The sequence below is a fragment of the Rhinoderma darwinii genome, chromosome 13, assembly GCF_050947455.1.
Source record: "Rhinoderma darwinii isolate aRhiDar2 chromosome 13, aRhiDar2.hap1, whole genome shotgun sequence".
In the NCBI taxonomy this organism is placed as follows: domain Eukaryota; kingdom Metazoa; phylum Chordata; class Amphibia; order Anura; family Rhinodermatidae; genus Rhinoderma; species Rhinoderma darwinii.
Window position 1 is genome coordinate 49897669 of NC_134699.1, and position 19497 is coordinate 49917165.

General features: G+C 45.9%; 1 protein-coding gene across 2 annotated transcripts in view; it reads left to right on the forward strand.

Annotated features, from left to right (window-relative positions):
- Window positions 1-3153: 3153 nt before the first annotated feature.
- The window catches only part of USH1G (USH1 protein network component sans), a 28737-nt gene continuing 12393 nt past the window's right edge, over window positions 3154-19497 (forward strand). For both annotated transcript variants that reach the window (XM_075846872.1, XM_075846873.1), the window contains exon 1: window positions 3154-3366. In XM_075846872.1, the coding sequence (XP_075702987.1) occupies window positions 3203-3366 (164 nt within the window). In that variant the 5' untranslated portion in view covers window positions 3154-3202. The remainder of the gene's footprint in view (window positions 3367-19497) is intronic.

The following is a 19497-nucleotide window of genomic DNA, read 5'->3' on the forward strand; positions in this document are numbered from 1 at the left end:
AATAAATTCATATTTTATTGTTCTTTTACGCTAGCCAATTATCATTACGCTCGCTTTCTAGGGATATTTGCCCAGTTAACAATTTCTTCACTGCAAAGCCTGTGACCAGTAGAGTCATAGCTTCATAGTCAATTGTGGCTCATGGATCGTGTAAACTTTATTATACTGGATCACGGGCGTATTATATACTGGATCATGTGTGTTTTATATACTGGATCACGGGTGTATTATATACTGGATCACAGGTGTATTATGTACTGGATCACGGGTGTATTATATACTGGATCACGGGTGTATTATATACTGGATCACGAGTGTATTAATATTCTGGATCACAGGTGTATTATATACTGGATCACGGGCGTATTATATACTGGATCACGGGTGTATTATATACTGGATCACGTGTGTATTATATACTGGATCACGTGTGTATTATATACTGGATCACGGGCGTATTATATACTGGATCACGGGTGTATTGTATACTGGATCATGACTGTATTATATACTGGATCACGGGTGTATTATATACTGAATCCCAAGTGTATTATATACTGAATCACGAGTATATTCATATTCTGGATTAAGACTATATTATTTACAGGATCATGGGTGTAATATATACTGGATCACGTGTGTATTAATATACTGGACCACAGGTGTATTATGTCCTTCATCACGGGTGTATTAATATACTGGACCACAGGTGTATTAATATACTGGATCACGTGTGTATTATATAATGGATTACGGGTGTATTATATACTGGATCACAGGTGTATTATGTACTGGATCATGTATGTATTATATACTGGATCTCGAGTGGATCCTGACTGGAATATTTACTGGATCAAGGGTGTATTATGTACTTTATCACGTGTGTATTAATATACTGGATCACGGGTGTGTTATATAATGGATCACGGATGTATTATATAATGGATCATATGTGTATTATATACTGGATCACGGGTGTGTTATATACTGGATCACGGGTGTGTTATATAATGGATCACGTGTGTATTATATGCTGGATCACGGGTATATTATATACTGGATCACGGTGTGTTATGCACTGGATCACGGGTCTATTATGTACTGTATCACGGGTCTATTATATACTGGAACACATGTCTATTATATACTGGATCACGGATATATTATATAATAGATCACGTGTGTATTATATACTGGATCACGGGTGTATTATATACTGGATCACGGGTGTATTATATACTGGATCATGGGTGTATTATGTACTGGATCACGGGTGTATTCTATAATGGATCACGGTGTGTTATGTACTGGATCACGGTGTGTTATGTACTGGATCACAGGTGTATTATATACTGGATCACGACTGTATTATGTACTGGATCACGGTGTGTTATGTACTGGATCACGGGTGTATTATATACTGGATCACGGATGTATTATATAATGGATCACGACTGTATTATGTACTGGATCACGGATGTATTATATACTGGATTACGACTGTTATGTACTGGATCACGGGTCTATTATATACTGGAACACATGTCTATTATATACTGGATCACAGATATATTATATAATAGATCACGTCTGTATTATATACTGGATCACGGGTGTATTATATACTGGATCACGTGTGTATTATATACTGGATCACGGGTGTATTATATACTGGATACGGTGTGTTATGTACTGGATCATGGGTGTATTATATACTGGATCACGACTGTATTATGTACTGGATCACGGGTGTATTCTATACTGGATCACTTTGTGTTTTATATACTGGATCACGGTGTATTATATACCGGATTACGACTGTTATGTACTGGATCACGGGTGTATTATATACTGGATCATGGTTGTATTATATACTGGATCACGGTGTGTTATGTACTGGATCATGGGTCTATTATATACTGGAACACATGTCTATTATATACTGGATCACGGTGTATTATATACCGGATTACGACTGTTATGCACTGGATCACGGGTGTATTATGTACTGGATCATGGTTGTATTATATACTGGATCACGGGTGTATTATATACTGGATCACGGGTGTATTATATACTGGATCACGGGTGTATTATATACTGGATCACGGGTGTATTATATACTGGATCACGGGTGTATTATATACTGGATCACGGGTGTATTATATACTGGATCACGGGTGTATTATATACTGGATCACGGGTGTATTATATACTGAATCACGGGTGTATTATATACTGGATCACGGGTGTATTATATACTGGATCACGGGTGTATTATATAATGGATCACGGGTGTATTATATACTGGATCACGGGTGTATTATATACTGGATCACGGGTGTATTATATACTGGATCACGGGTGTATTATATACTGGATCACGGGTGTATTATATACTGGATCACGGGTGTATTATATACTGGATCACGGGTGTATTATATACTGGATCACGGGTGTATTATATACTGAATCACGGGTGTATTATATACTGGATCACAGGTGTATTATATACTGGATCACGGGTGTATTATATAATGGATCACGGGTGTATTATATACTGGATCACCGGTGTATTATATACTGGATCACGGGCGTATTATACACTGGATCACGGGTGTATTATACACTGGATCACGGGTGTATTATACACTGGATCCTGGGTGTATTATACACTGGATCACGGGTGTATTATATACTGGATCACGGGTGTATTATATACTGGATCACGGGTGAATTATATACTGGATCACGGTGTATTATATACTGGATCACGGGTGTATTATTTATGCCTATGATGGTTGTATAGGATGCGACATCACTACTTAGAAGATCTAAAGTTTACTCATTTAATTTTTATTACATTTTTTCAATAAAGAAAGGAAGGGTTTTACATCTTCAGTTACAGACAAGTAGGATCCTTTTTTTTCTCTCCATTAATAAAATACATGTGGTTGTTGTTACAAGTTTCTGCATGATATGTGGACATGACAGTAAAGAGCCGGCACGTCATACAATGTCTAGTACACAGGGCAGTGGTGGGTGAAGTGTGCTCTGCCATACAATCCCGGGCACAGGCGGTGACACCAGAGACAGTGGGGGGCGGGGCGGTGATCCAGGAGGACCGGCTGCAGGAGACGAGCCGGGGGCTGCGCGGTGACATCGGGCTGTGTGCTGGAGGGCAGTGGCCGGGACATGCAGGATGGACGGGCGTTATCACCGCGCCGCCAGGGACGGCTTCCTGGACGTGCTGAAGGAGGCGACCCGGAGAGATCTGAACTCGCCCGATGAGGATGGGATGACCCCGACCCTATGGGCGGCTTATCACGGACACCTGGGGGCGCTGCGGGTCATCGTCAGCCGAGGGTGAGATACCTGATAAACTTGTACTGACATTCATGGCACTGCTCCTTCCAGCTGTGGCGGACTGCAACTCCCAACATCCCCTTATACTAGCTGGGAGTTGTAGCTTCACTTGTCTTGCTGAGGATAATCACAAAATAACTTCTTGCTAGGCATGAGTTTCTATGAATTTTGGTGTAAATGGGGCAGAGGAATAAATTACAAAAAAATGGCTAAAAATGTATGCAGACAGTCCATAAAATCAGTCCCATTTATTTGTGGTCCTTGTAGGGATAAAAAAAAATGCCCCCACCTTTGGATCACTATTTGTTATTGGGAAAATTGTCAATTGGCTTGGCACTGGCCATAGTAACGACTCTTCAGCTCCGGTAAGTTTTACTCCATCAGTGTTGAGATCGATCAAAAACGGATCCATAGGTTGGAATTTATCAGACATATCTACTGAAACTGCGGAGATCCTGGGCCCCATAGCAATATCTGTAGCAGGGCCCACTCCAATGACTTCATATCGAGCAGGATCCTTATATACAGAACATTATAATAAACGTGACGCCATGAACGTTACATCAAGGTCGGTCCAACCTGTTAACTGGAATCGTCCAAAAAAATCTTATGAGTATGAACATGCCCGATCCTTTTGTTTGCACTTCTTCCTGTTCGGCCGAGCCGAACATGCATGTGTATAGGGGAGTCGGGAGGAATAGGGTTTGCTGAACAATCGTGCTATCTCAAGTGTATGTTCAGCTTTAGGCCGAATTCAGACGCCTGTAGAATACATCCGTGTGATGGCTGTTAAAACAACGGCCGCCACACGGACGCATGTATTTCAAGTCTATGGGGATCTGTGAAAACGGGACCCCAATGGGGGCACCTTGGACTTGAAAAACTGCCATTTCCCCATGTTGGTCTAAATTGGGCCTTAGAGGGAAGTCTTAGGCTGGGTTCACACGAGCATGTTACGTCCGTAATGGACGGAATGTATTTCGCCCGCTAATCCCGGACCGAACATCCGGCAGGGAGCCGGGCTCCTAGCATCATAGTTATGTACGACGCTAGGAGTCCCTGCCTCACTGCGGGACAACTGTCCCGTACTGTAATCATGTTTTCAGTACGGGACAGTAGTTCCACGGAGAGGCACCCTGCACTGTGTTCGGTCCGGGACTTGCGGCCGAATTACGTTCCTTCCTTTACGGACCGAACATGGTCGTGTGAACCCAGCCTAACAGTCCTCTTATTGACCGGTGTCTGGCAGCAGCTTATCTCCCACCCCCCATTAACAAATAATACATACTTGCATGTTTATGGGGAGGTCGCGCGAGTTGTCTTAGATGTCTAGCTTTAGGCCCCATGTACACGACCGTGCCCGTAATCCAGGTGAATACAGGCACGGACGGCCGCAGGCAGTCGTCCACATTTGCGGACCGTGCTCCCATTATAAAGTATGGGAGCACGGTGCGTAAAATAAAAAAATAGGATATGTCCTATTTTTTACGTAAGGTTTCTATGGCACAGACACCTTCCCGTAAATATACAGGAAGGTGTCCGTGGACAATAGAAGTGAATGTGTTTCGGACCGTAATTTCGGTCTGCAATTACGGATGAAATCTATGGTCATGTGCGTGGGACCTTAGTATAGTAACATTACTGTGTCCACTATTATTTTGCAATTATCATGTTATGCCATAACCCATGCACTGCCCCTTTGTAGTACTATGTGAGGCGGAGGGGCTTAGGACCCCTCTCAGACATTAGAACATAGTAGGCATTACGACAACCTCTCCATTGTAGGAGAATGCCAAGGCAAGGTAAGGATTTTCCTTGGAGCAGAATCTAAATTCTGTTCTGTCCTTCAGAATGACTAATTTGACAATAAGAAATATCAGATTGGGAATATATAGTCTGTGCCGGCTTTACGGAGGGTGGTGCGCACGTGATCCACTGACTCGCATCTCTATGACACAGGTTAGTAATAAGATACAGTAACATAGGTTACACTGTCAGGCTGCAGGCACACGTTGCCAAATTTGATGCGGGAAATCCGCATGAAAACGTAGGCAATTCCCCAGGTAAATTCCTCACTGTTTTTTTTAAATGTGTTTTTAGGTTTTACATTTTGAAGCGGAAACCGGTTTGGATTTTAATGCTGCAGTTTTTGGTGCGTTTTTTTTTTATAAACAATTCTGAGACGGAAAGGCAAGATAAATTGACATTCATATGAGGACTGGTATTCCCCATGATGCTTTGGACAACATGAACCTGTCCTGCTATGAGAGCTGTCAATTGACTGTCAGGCTGTGTTATATGTTCATAAGATTTTGTATTATATCCAGTGGTGTACGTCCTTGAGGGAGCCAGTGCCGCCCGGCACATAAATGTTCTTCTAAAGTGGCGTCACTTTCACCGGGCATCTAGGGCCCAAGCAATAGATTTTTGGTCCGGAGCCCTGGCGACTTCTGCATTCAGCTATCAGCTCCCTGCTCTGCCATTCACTAGGCTACAAGACACGTTAGGCCTGCAGTCTATAGGATCTTGGGACAGATTCCCTGACCAGGCCGGTGCGATGATATCACTGTACTATGCCTCCTACACAAGGGTTCCGTCTTAGCGTCTCATGTGCTGCAGGACTGAGGGGGCTGTTTGACTCCATTCATCGCAGGAACTGGAATGTTTTTTTTTATTTGTTTGGGGACACACGGACACTATGTACAGGGAGGGTGTGTGTAAGGCTGGATTCACACGAGCATGTTCCGTCCGTAAAGGACGGAACGTATTTCGGCCACAAGTCCCGGACCGTACTGTAATCATGTTTTCAGTACATGACAGTAGTTCCACGGAGAGACAGGGACTCCTAGCGTCGTACATAACTATGATGTTAGGTGCCCGGCTCCCTGCAGTGTGTTCGGTCCGGGACTTGCTGCCGAAATACGTTCCGTCCTTTACCGACCGAACATGCTCGTGTGAATCCAGCCTAACACTCTCCACAAGGGCGGCTGTGTGGCACTATCTTCAAGGGTGTGTGTGGCACGATCTATAAGGGGGTGTGTGGCACCGGAGGCGTAGCTGGGTTCTCCAGCACCCGGGGCAAAGATTCAGTTTGCCCCCCCCCCACCTCTGCACCGTGCCCCCTGTAGATAGTGCCTGACATAGAGCCCCCTGTAGATATTGCCCCCCATAGAGCCCCATGTAGATAGTGCCCCCATATAGCCCGACGCTGTATATAGTGTCCCACAAATAGCTCCCCCTATAGTGCTCCACATATAGTCCACCCCTGTATATAGTGCTCCACATATAGTCCACCCCTGTATATAGCCCCCCTGTATATATAGCCCACCCCTGTATATAGTGCTCCACAGATAGCCCACCCCTATATATAGCCCCCCTGTAGACATAGCCCCCCTTGTAGATAAAGCCCCCCTGTAGATAAAGCAACACACTTTTTTATTATAATAAAATAACAAACTATTCAAACACCCCTTAATCCCGTTCCCACGCCGTCCAGCAGCAATGGAGACCTGCTCTCTTCTGCACAGGTCTCCTGGGGTTGAACGAAGAGTCTGAAAGGCGCTGATGGCAGGGCAGAGTGACTTTCCCTGTCATTCAGTGCCTTTCAATGACGCAAGCGGCGCAAAGTATCGCGCTGCTTCACTTGTAGAAAGGCGCTGACTGGGAAGCGCAGGGAGGACTCTCTGATCTCTGCCGTTAGAGCGGGGCTGTCCCGCTCCTGACCGTTAAAGTGTGCGCGCACGGTCAGAATAAGGTGATCGGCCAGTGTTGCACGAATGGGGACAGAACATGGGGGTGTTTTGCTGTGTGACAGCCATGTTCACTCTTTCAGTTCCAGCGCTCATTAGTGCAGCGCCTGCCGCATCACCTCATGCTGACCGTGCGCGCACACACTTGTCAGGAGCGGGGCAATGACTATTACACAGCCGCAGCCCTGCTCTGACTACATTCATGTGTTACAAAGCTAAGTTGTGCAGCCACACGGCTTCGTATCGAAATACATGAAGTAACGGTATTGAACCATTCCAGGGCGCACGGCATCGAAATAGTATCGATATTGTGTGATACTGTCTAAAAGTAGTAAAACATACAAAATCTATACAAATTTGTTATCGTTGCAATCGTAACAACCCGCTGAATAAAGTTATTGTGTTATTTATACCACACGCTAAACGGCGTAGATTTAGGACTCGAAAAAGAGTGGAGACATTTCTGGGGTTTTTTCTATTCCCCCCCCCCCCAAAAAAAGTTAATAAAAGTTAATCAATAAATAATATGTACCTCAAAATGGTGCTAGTAAAATATACAACTTGTCCCGCAACAAAAAAGACCTTATACAGCTATGTCGACGAAAAAATAAAAAAGTTATAGCTCTTGGAATGCGACCATGGAAAAACATAAAAAATACCTTGGTCATTAAGGGGTTAAACCATAGATGTTATATGATCGCTACAGATCTATAGCCACATTTGTTTATTTTAGTGACAATGTTTTCAAACTCCCTTTTGCCTTACTGTAATGCTGTGAAATATTCTGTATGTTCCTGGCAACAAGTAAAGTTTTTTTTAATGAGTTCATGTTTGTGCCCCGGGCACAATGAATGCGGTCATCAGGTTTGGCATGGTGTCATTGCGATTGGAGGGGGTAAGAGATCCTAGACACACATCAAGAGATTCTTGTTTTTTCCTGTGTTGTAAAGAATGGGAGCCAAAGTCATGTAAACCGCTTGTCGTGTTGGTCCCCATAGTTTTGTTGAAATGTTATGACATTTTGATTACTTCATCGGCAGGTGTCTTGCATAGAAGTTATGAATTTGCATATACTTCTGTGAAAAAATAATATTCCCCCAAAAAGTTATCTATTATTCAGAAACACCCGTTGACTGCGCACATTGTGCAGACAGATACATTGGTAGGTACTACAGGTTATAAAGATGCCAGTTATCATTTAGCTTTCCATTAAAGGGGTTGTCCAGAACTTTCGATTGTTGGCCCATCCCTGTGTTGTCCCACCATTAAATATCATATTCATTGTATAGATCATTAAAAAATGAACAAATTTTGCCATTTACATGTTGTTAAAAATAAATAAAATTCAGTTACGAGTTTTGACATTTACATATATAATATGGCGCCACCTGGTGTTCAAAGTGTATAGCAATGTGCGCATCAACTTAATGAGTGGAGTGCTGGCGGACACGCATGCTCAGTCTCTCTCCCACAGCCTGTTCTCTGCGTATTGAGCCTGTGTTCACTGCAGAGCAGCCAATAGAACTCGATTTCTCCCTGCTTGTCAGGGAAGGAGCAGAGCTTCTGTAGTAGCATGGATGCTTCCTACGGCCCGGACACCTTCCTGTAAATATACGGGACGGTGTCCGTTGGCCATAGAAATTAATGGATCAGTATTTTGATCCGCAATTACGGTCCACAATTGCGGATCAAAATTACGGTCGTGTGCATGGGGCCTAAGCCATTCAGATGTAGACTTGCATTTTGGTTTTGGATCTTAGTCTTGGTTGCATTTCAGCTTCTGTGTAATAAATGAGCAGCTCACTGTCACACATACTCTAACCAGCACAAGAAATAGAGTGGCACTTCTGCATCACTGCCTATATTGGACCCCGACTGCATGGCACAGCTGCTGGGTTTTAGCAGACCCAAATCAGCTCTGCCAGTGACTAGTGCCACCACATCGGGCGGTTTTCCTCTGCATCTCGGCCTCCAAAAATAAGCAAAAAAATGAATAAAATGCAGTAAATAAAAACAAAAAACACACACACCATGCCAACCCAAACTATTACCTTAGCAATTTACTCCTAAAAAAGAAAAATTATATGACCATAAAAAGTGCATGGAAAAAGAAATCCCTAGGTGTGACAAAAAAACATTAAACCACACTGTGTACGCAAAATTGCTGAAAAGCGTCTGGTCCATTAGTACCAAAACACTCTGGTGGTTATGGGGTTAAACGTAGTATAAGCATTGATGTTAGGCCCCATGCACACGACCGTAGATTTCGTCCGTAATTACGTACCGTAACTACGGACCCATTCATTTCTATGGCCGAAGGACACTGTCACAAAGGGTCTGTGGACCCACTGGGCCGTACCGCCTTGGTGGTAAGGCAGCTGGCCAACAGAGTAGGTGAAAGTCTATAGTTCTATAGGTACCTGTGGCAGCTTAGACAGCAGCAGGGCAGGCTCGGCTGGGACTTAGGTAGCAGACGGACGCCAGGCGAGGTGAAGCAGGTCAGACGTGGATGCAGCACGGCACGACTTTGGCATAGCTCCGTGCTAGACCAGGAAGGTATGGATTGCTAGGAACAGGAACTGGAAACAAGTATAGGGACAGGGACTGGAACATGAAACACACTAGGAGGCCATCACATAGACAAACTATAGGGAACACAACAACGCTCAGGCATAGAACTAGGGGGCAGGACCCCTCTTATAGTCCAGGGTACTCACGGGTCAAAGTTCGTCCATGAGGTCCGGTGCACGCGCTGCCCCTTTAAGAGCTGGCACGAGCGTGCGCGCGCACCCTACGAAAACTGGCAGAGGTGAGTGGATGCAAGCGCTGGTGTCTTCTGAGGAGGAGGCTGGGGCCAGCGCTTGCCGACTCGTGGCTGTCGGGGAGGTTGGAACTGACAGCCCGCAGCCATGGACATTGCAGACATCTTCCCGTATATTTACTGACGGTGCTCCTAAAGTATGGACTATATATAGGAGCCGATTAAGGGGACGGTCATGTGCATGGAGCCTGACACTACTTTTGGATAGTAGTTGTTTGTGACTTGCTATATCTCTCATGAATCTCACCTCTTTCTTAGTGGAATCATGAACATTGACCTCAGCTGGGGCAGTTACCTACAGGGGGGCTGTATGGCGTTATCTACAGGGGGCTGTATGGCGTTATCTACAGGGGGACTGTATGGCGCTATCTACAGAGGGGGACTGTATGGCGCTATCTACAGAGGGGGCTGTATGGCGTTATCTAGAGGGGGGACTGTATGGCGTTATCTACGGGGGGGCTGTATGGCGTTCCCTACAGAGGGGGCTGTCTGGCGTTCCCTACAGAGGGGGCTGTCTGGCGTTATCTACAGAGGGGGCTGCATGGCGTTACCTACAGGGAGTCTGTATGGCGTTCCCTACAGGGGGGGTCTGTAGGGAACGCCATACAGCCCCCCCTGTAGGGAACGCCATACAGCCCCCCCCCCTGTAGGGAACGCCATACAGCCCCCCCTCCCAAAAAAATGCGACCTACAGTGTGTCCTAATAAAATACATGTATCCCCTCTCCACAGGACAGGGGATACATGTGTGATCGTTGGCACTGATAGGGAGAACAGTTCTCCATGACTAACCTCTGACTTCCGGCGTCTGCACAGCTCACTAAAAATGAAAGGAGCGCGGGTCACGCATGCGCACAAGCGTGACCGGCGCTCCATTCATTTCTCCGGAGCTGCCGACACAGACCCCAGAAGTCTGAGGTTTGTGATGGAGAACTTCAGGGGACTTTCAGTCCCCCGTTCTCCCTATCAGTGCCAGCGATCACACATGTATCCCCTATCCTGTGGATATCCTGTGGATAGGGGATACATGTCTTTTGTTTAATGGCAGAGCGGGGAGATACCTCCCTGCTCTGCCGTACTGTTCAGTGGCGTCCCGCTGTAGCAGCCATAGCGGCTGCTACCGGAGCCTCCGGCCATGGTGGGGGCCCGTGCCGGCGGGCGACACGGGCCCCCTCATGCCGCGGGCCCCGTAGCAGCCGCTACCGCTGCTACGGCGGTAGTTACGCCACTGGTTCCCTCATATATACAAACAAGTGCAGGTTCACCTGTAGACTTTGCAGTCTTATATACAAGCATTATAGCTTTTGTATTTATTAAGTTATGTGCATGTAAGTGGTTTGCCTGCTTTCGTGCCATTCAAAATACAGTTCTTTTAAGAAACTTCTGCAATGGATGTAACTTCGCAGTTGCATGTACTAATACCTCAGTTTTGTGAAAAGCGTACGTCGCAGTTGACTGATATGACTGTGTACTTCCGGCTGGGTGTAGTAATGTGACTGAAATAATTGTTTATGCAGAGGAAAGTGAATACCTGTGATGCTCACCTGTGAATCGTAGCAATGGGTTATATACACATATGTATGTATATATATATATGTATGTGTGTATATATATATATATATATGAAAGAGCTGCGTCATCGAGAATAACATAATAATAAGGGGGAGCGAGGGGCGCTCCCACAAAGTAGGCTGTTAAATCGACAACCTCAAAACCTAGCCCTGCTATTTAAGCTTACCAAGGCAGGTCACATGGGAATGCAATACCCAATGACCTGCCAATTGCTGGGACCAATGGAAGAAACTTCCCTTGTTACCAGGTCACATGGAAGCTTGACCATGACCAATGACAAGCTGTTGCAAACGCCTGGCAGAAATGGCGGGAAATTTTCCCACCATGTAGTGGCTTTCCAGACAAGGCGTAACAAAAAGAACCACAATGTAGGAATATAATCCCGTGTGGATCCCTTCTTAAAATTCGGGGATCCCTTCATTTTCATGGTTCTCATTCTGGTATAGTGAGTGAAGCTGTGTGTGTACAGAGGTCACTATACAGGCAGCCGTGTTGTGTGTGAGGGACATGGCCGCCTCTCATGAGCTCAGTTACATTCTCCATCTCACTTACCCAGCACCATGAATTATTCATATGCATGAAACTGTTATACTGCACGTTACGATTGCAAGTGGAGCTATACAAGCGCTGCGGAACGAGGCCTATTGAGCATGGTAAAAACATGCCGCATTGTATTTTCTATGCCAGAAAGAGAATTTATATAATTTAAAACACATAAATCTATTCAGCAAGCAAGAGGTATTTGAAATTCCCGGCTGGTTATTATCGAATTACTCCTAAGGTTGAAGGGGTTGGTTCCAATAATAACGTCATTAGGGAAATTTTATTAAGCAGTTCTCTAAGGCTTCGTTCACATCTGCGTCCGGACTCCGTTCATGGGTTCCGTTGGAGCTTTCCGTCAGGGGAGGCTATGAACGGAACCCTGACTGAAACAAACGGAAACCATAGGTTAATATTAATTGTGACGGATCCGGTGCAAATGGTTTCCGTTTGTCACCGTTGTGCAAGGGTTCCGTTGTTTTGACGGAATCAATACCGTAGTCGACTGCGCTGTTCATGCCGTCAAAACGACGGAACCCTTAAACAACGGTGACAAACGGAAACCATTTGCACTGGAACAGTCACCGGAAATCAATGGTGATGCGAGCGGAATCCTGTGGTTTCCGTTTGTTTCAGTCAGGGTTCCGTTCATGGGTTCCCCTGACGGAAAGCTCCAACGGAAACCGTGAACGGAGCCCTGACGCAGATGTGAATGAAGCCTAATTCATTCTTTTAAGTGACTACAAAGATGGAGCTCCCCTTTAACGCTTCAACTACGCACTACGATTTTCATACAATTGTTAAAGGTAACAAATAAATATTAGTAACTTACATTACCTGCACCGTGTTTAAAAAGGTCACATCAAATTTGTAGTTGACCATATGATCACCATGGTTGTAGTAGTATCAAAGCAGTGCTAAAAAAGAAACCAATACAGGGAATCTTCATTATTTTTTGAAATTCTTTATTTTTGTTGACCTATGAGGTCCATTTTATAACATAAAGGGAACATACAACAAGGTAATGTACATTTAGAATACATAATCCAAAGGCAAATGTACAGGAAAAACAATAAGTACATTGTTATATAATGGCATACTGAATGAAAAAGAGGGGATAACGGCAAGGGAACACGAATCTCTAAAGTGTGGATGGAGCTAAGCTCCCAGACAAGAGAATGAAGAAAGAAGGGGAGAGCGGAAAGAAGAAGGAGAGGGGGGGGGAACCCTCCACAGCATCCCACAGACCAGGGTGTTATTGCGGCCGATTAAAAGGATGCGGTTCTCAGATGATGTCTTTATAGGAGTTCGAATCCTGAAAAACCATCCATTGGGCCCAAGTTTGGCAGAACCTGGAGCTTGAGTCGTGGATAACGGATGTCAAGTCCTCCATATGCATGATGTCGTTAACCTGTGAAACCCAGAGGGATAGTGTTGGGGAGATGGATCCTTCCATCTTAGTGGGATGCAATGACGAGCTGCCATCACTAGAAAGTGAAGCAGGGAACGCTTATACTTGTTCGCTGGAATGTCGCAATGATGAACAAGGAAAAGGGCCGCATCCATAGTTACATTTGTATTTGTAACTTCCATTATCACCCTCTTTACACCTTCCCAAAATGGGGTAAGGAGAGGACATGACCAGAAGGTGTGGAGGAGGGTACCACTGTCTTGCCCACATCTCCAGCACATAGGGGACACTGTGGGGAAGATGTTATGTAGGCGGGCTGGAGTCCTATACCAACGTGAGAGTAGTTTGAAGCTTGCCTCTTGGTATCTTGAGCAGATTGAGGTTTTTTGAGCCATAAGGAATATACGCTGCCCTTGTGCGGGGGAGAAGGATATCCCCAGGTCCTCTTCCCATTTTGACATGTATGTAGGAGTGGGCATATCTGGGGGGTCCATGATAATTATGTAAATAGTGGACAATGTATGTCTAATCAGGTCAGAGCCTGTGCAGAGGGTCTCTAGTGGAGTTTTTTCCTCCTGGTAGGACCTAGGGGCTGGGATAGACGTCAAAAAGTGTCGCAGCTGCAGCGAACGCCATTGTCCCAACGGAGGGAGATCAGCAATCTGGGCCAGGTCTGCAACAGAAAGCCATTCACCATCCTCTAAGAACCGATCTGCACGATACCATCCCAAGGATTGCCATATACGGAAAATTGGGTCCGTCAAGCCAGTGGGAAAGGATGGATTGCCCAGTATTGGAAACATAGAGGAAGGGACTGGCAAGCAAGATGCCCTTACCGAGGGGAGAGAACAGCATACTAGTGTTGGGCCTATAGTAGGGTGATGATGGAGATGTCTGAGTTGGCTACGGTGCAGCCATGGAAGGGCCGATATTGGAATAGAGTAAAAACTCTGCTCCAAAGACACCCAAGACTTAACGGTCGCATGTCTGCACCAATCAACTACCCGAGCAAGATGAGATGCAATGTAGTAAGTGCGGACATCAGGTAATGATAGACCCCCCCGATGCCCTAGATCAGCATAATAACGTGCGGGACAGACGTGGAGTCTTACCATTCCATACAAACTTAATCTGAAGAGAATTGACCGTTTTAAAGAACTGTGTTGGGATGGCTATGGGAAGGGTTTGAAATAAATATAGTAGCCTAGGGAGAGCATTCATTTTGAAGATGTTACAACAGCCCAACCAAGTAAAGGTACCTTTGGCCCATCTGGCACAATCTGCTTTAAGCTCAGCAAGGAGTGGAGGAAAATTTAGTTGGAAGAGATCTCTCAGGTCTGCTGTTAAGCGAACCCCAAGGTATTTCAACGCTGTTGGGTTCCATTTAAAACTGAAAGATTGTTTTAAGGTTGTGGAAAGATGAGGTGAAAGAGAGATGTTCAGGGCCTCGGACTTAGAGAAATTAATTTTAAAGTTGGATAAACTTGAAAACCGTTGGAATTCCCGCATGAGATTAGGAAGGGAGACAGTTGGATTGGTCAGGAAAAATAGCAGATCGTCTGCATAGGCCGCCACCTTGTTAGTTGAGGTATTCGTTTCTAGTCCCTTCACATCCGTGTTTGCACATATATGGCGTAAAAGGGGTTCTAGTGTCAATATAAATATCAAGGGTGAGAGGGGGCAACCCTGTCTGGTGCCGTTGTGTATAGCAAATTCGTCTGAGAGAAGGCCATTTACTCGAACTCGGGCGGATGGGCATGAATATAGCGACATTATCCATCCCAGCATATGTGATCCAAGTCCCAGACGTGAGAGGGTTTCTTCCATAAAGGTCCAGTTAACTCTATCAAACGCTTTTTCCGCATCTGTAGATAAAAGCATAAGAGGTATATTGGAGATTTTGGCCTTGTGGATCAGATTGATGGCTCTAGTTGTGTTGTCTCGTGCCTCTCTACCTGCCATGAACCCTGCTTGGTCCGTATGTATGATTCCTCCAATCAGTGGAGCGAGACGATCCGCTAGAATTTTAGCAAACAATTTGATATCTGTATTGAGGAGGGATATGGGTCTGTAGCTGGCACATTGTGTAGGGTCTTTACCAGGTTTGGGGATCACCGCGATATGCGCCCTGAGGGCGTCAGGAGGGATGGGGGAGGAGGCCGAGTATGAATTAAAGGAGGCTAGAAAATGTGGGCCTAGGGACGTCAGAAACTTTTTATAATATTGAATTGTAAATCCGTCTGGGCCAGGTGCCTTTCCTGTTCTGGAGTGTTTTAAAGCGTATGAGAGTTCTTGTGTGGTAAGTGGTTCTTCCAGGCTAGTAATGTGATCTTCCGATAGGGCAGGTAGACCAGAATCCGCGATATATTTAGAAATTTTAGACCTGAATTCACTGGATGTCACAGACGGATTGGTAGAGTCAGTATTATATAGGGCAGCGTAGAAATCCCGGAATGCGGAAGCTATGTCCAACGGCAAACGATGCCGTGTTTGTGAGGGGGATACTATGGAGGGTATGTAATTCTGGGTTTGTTGGGTCCGCAAGGCTCTAGCCAGAGACCTACTACTTTTGTTGCCATATTCGTAGTAATGACGTTTACATCTAGAAAGCGTAGCCTTGGCTCGAGCCATCAATAAGGTTCACAGTTCCTCTCTTTTACGGAGGAGGGCAATCCTACACTCCGGGTCATGGGAACGTTTATGTGAGATCTCAAGTACTTCAATTTCAGACAGCAAGCGGACTGTGGCCACCGCCCTTTCTTTTTTCCGACGTGCACCATGTTTAATAAATATACCCCTGATCACGCATTTATGCGCCTCCCAGATAATGTGAGGGTTAATGGTCTCTGTGGCATTAGTTGCGAAGTAGTCAGCTATATTACGTTGGATATCAGCAGTAACCACTGAATCCGAGAGAAGCGTTGGGTTCAGTTTCCACTGAGATTGGCGGTATAGAGGGGAATGTAGAGAGAGGGTCAAGGTGACTAATGCATGGTCTGAAAAGGAAATCGAGTCAATGTCGGCCGCGCGTATAGAATGTAGCGAGTGATGTTTGACGAAAAAAAGATCAATTCTGGAATATTTGTCGTGTACTGCGGAGTAAAAGGAAAAGTCCCTATCTGCTGGGTGTAGGAGATGCCATGTGTCTACTAATTGGTGTTCGTGAAATGATTTCATAATGCGGCGCAGATGTGCCCTCGAGAATGAAGAAGAACCTACGGACGTGTCTAGTGCGGGATCCAACGCAACATTGAAATCCCCTCCCAGGACAATGGTACCCTCCCCAAACTCCTCCAGGGCATTCAGAAAGCCAACAAGGGCTGCGCATTGACCAGAGTTGTGTAGGTAAAAAGAGGCAAAAGTGTATACTTGAGAGTCAATAACTCCTTTGATCAAGAGCATTCGTCCCACTTCATCACTGCGAGACCCCCTGAACTCCCAAGGAAGAGATCTAGAGATCAAAATGCTTGTCCCCCTGGATTTCGTGTCCGGAGAAAGACTATGATATGCATTGGGGAACCATGCGTTAGAGAGTTTAAAAGGTTTTTGCTGACATAGGTGCGTCTCTTGGAGGAACGCCCCCTGTATATTTTTGCCTTTCAGCAAATTGAAAAGTATGAATCGTTTTCCAGGGCTGTGTAACCCCTTGACATTTAATGAGCCAATAGTCAGGTCCGTTTGTGTATGCTGCGACATATCTGTCCTGGGCTGCGGGGGAGGGGGAGGGGAAAGCAAAGTAAAGGGCAAGAGGAGGACAGATAAAGATAGGAGAGAAAGAGAATAAGACGATACACAAGAAAGAGGCCCGCAGGCCGACTCCTATACGGTGTAAAAACTGTAAAGGAAGGTTGTTAAATTTGTGGGGACCTGGAAAACCACGGGGGGGGGGGGGGGCCCGCACCGCACCGCACCGCATACATAATCATCAAACAGTAAACCATTTCTTCCATCGCATACCATTGGGGTGGCGACGGAGGCACAATCAATGATAGAACCGACGTGTATCTCTCAGCTACTACTAGCAAAGGGAGGTTAACCCAAAACCTGTGCTAATAGCCATGACCTCTGATGAACAACCTATAGCGACGCCACACCCTTCTATTTAAGTATACAAGGCTGCTATAACCGACTATCAACCAGAAATTCGACCTCTTAGCTGCTAAGAGGATTTGAAATTTAACACGCAACTGATGTATGCCCGGCAAACATCGCATTTTAAAATTATCAGAGATACCGACTAACAGAATCATATGGAACTCCCCATATCCTGCATCGCAAACCTTTGTCTAATAAATATAACCAGCAAAAGGGTGTGGGTGGGGGAGGTACCAGTAGGCTAAATGCCTCCAGCGCTGCAGGTGATAGCTCATCCTCTAAACAACTTCGGACCCACACACCTCATGTGGCGGTCTATGATTGACTTTTAAACTAATACGGTATAAGCAGCACGTATTTCCTGAGGGCTAAGTGAAGGCCCCTTGCGGCCATTCTATCTATACACGAAACCTGAGTATCCTATGAAAAAACTGGGCAAAACACTTATTTGCAAAAGAGCCCTGCTAGATAACCATCAAAACATTATGTGAGCAAAATAACATTTGACGACCTTAAGTCCCTTGAGCAGCAATGCTGCCGGCAGCCTAGCAAAACCTTGACAAATAAAAGGATATTAGCAGGAAAGTCCTCTTTAAGCCTCAGGCGGGACCCGGCGGGAGAGGTCAATTAACGGCAAATGTGGTGCACCCGGGATGGATCTGCTTCGTATGGGCTGGTTAGTCCTGTTAAGGCGACGACGTTGAGGTTGTTCAATTCTGTCCAGGGCTAGCCAATCCGGGACTGGGAATGGCTCGGTCTGAAGAAATCGAAATAGGCCCTCAAGATCCGAGGAGTGGCGCAGGAGATAGAAGCCAGAGTTGTTCTTCACGACAACATGGAACGGGTGTCCCCATCTATAAGTGGCGACTGCGGACTTGATTTTTTCAAGCAGAGGATGTAGGAGCCGTCTCATATAGAGTGTCCATGGGGAGACATCAGGGTATATAGTAACCGTACTTCCTTCAACTGAGACCGGTCCATGTGACCATGCCCCCCGGATAATTGTATCTTTGTCGGTATAATAGTGAAGGCGACATAACACGTCGCGAGGAGAGGACAAATCGGGCGCGAAACTCTGTGAATTCGATCTAGGAGAAAAGTCGCTTCTGATGGTCGGTTAGTGAGCTTGTTGAATATAATAGATACTCTAGACACCAGCTCATCTCGTGGGCCGAGGTCTGGAAGGCCCTTCAGACGTACATTGTTTCTGCGTCCTCTGTTCTCCTGATCATCTAATTGAAGCGCCAAGGATTGTAAATGTGTTCTAGTATCCGTGGCAGCTTTTTCCAACGCAGTTACTCTAGAGTCAATGGCCGACACAGTATTCTCAGATGTAAGCGCCCTAGAGTCTAGTCTGACCACATCCTGACGCAGGTCAGCTATGTCTTGCTGATGTGCCTGCTCAACCCTGGACACCAAAGAGTCAAGATCCTGTCGGGTGGGGAGGGCTTGTATCATCTCCCTCAGTAGTTGTAGGTCAGCATGTAAGCCCGATGGCCCAGCCTGAACTTCAGGGGCATATGTGTGTGGTATAATGGCGGGCAAATCTCTCACTGATGACATGTTGAGGGGAGAGACAAGGCTTACCGCATCCTGAGAGCTGCAGCAGGGAGGACTCGTATCAGTAGTCGTGGCCGCTTGTGCTGACTGCAACAGGGGAGCAGGAGGAGAAGGAGCCAGAGTGTCTGAGGCCGGATGTGGCGGCAATGCGTCCGCCATTGCTGCTCGTTCGTCCGCGGCCGATTGTGAGGAGGAAAGAAAGCGCTCCATGCTCTTGCAACGGCCAGAGGAGCGAGGTAAGGACCGGGAAGATCCAGGGCAGGTTCCCCTTCGTTTTCCTGGCATCGCCTGCCGGTTTTACCCGGGAAAGATGGCTGGTATTCAGCTGCTAGTGCGGAGCTCCCCCAAAACGCGTGCTCACGGCTCCATAGCTAAGCCACGCCC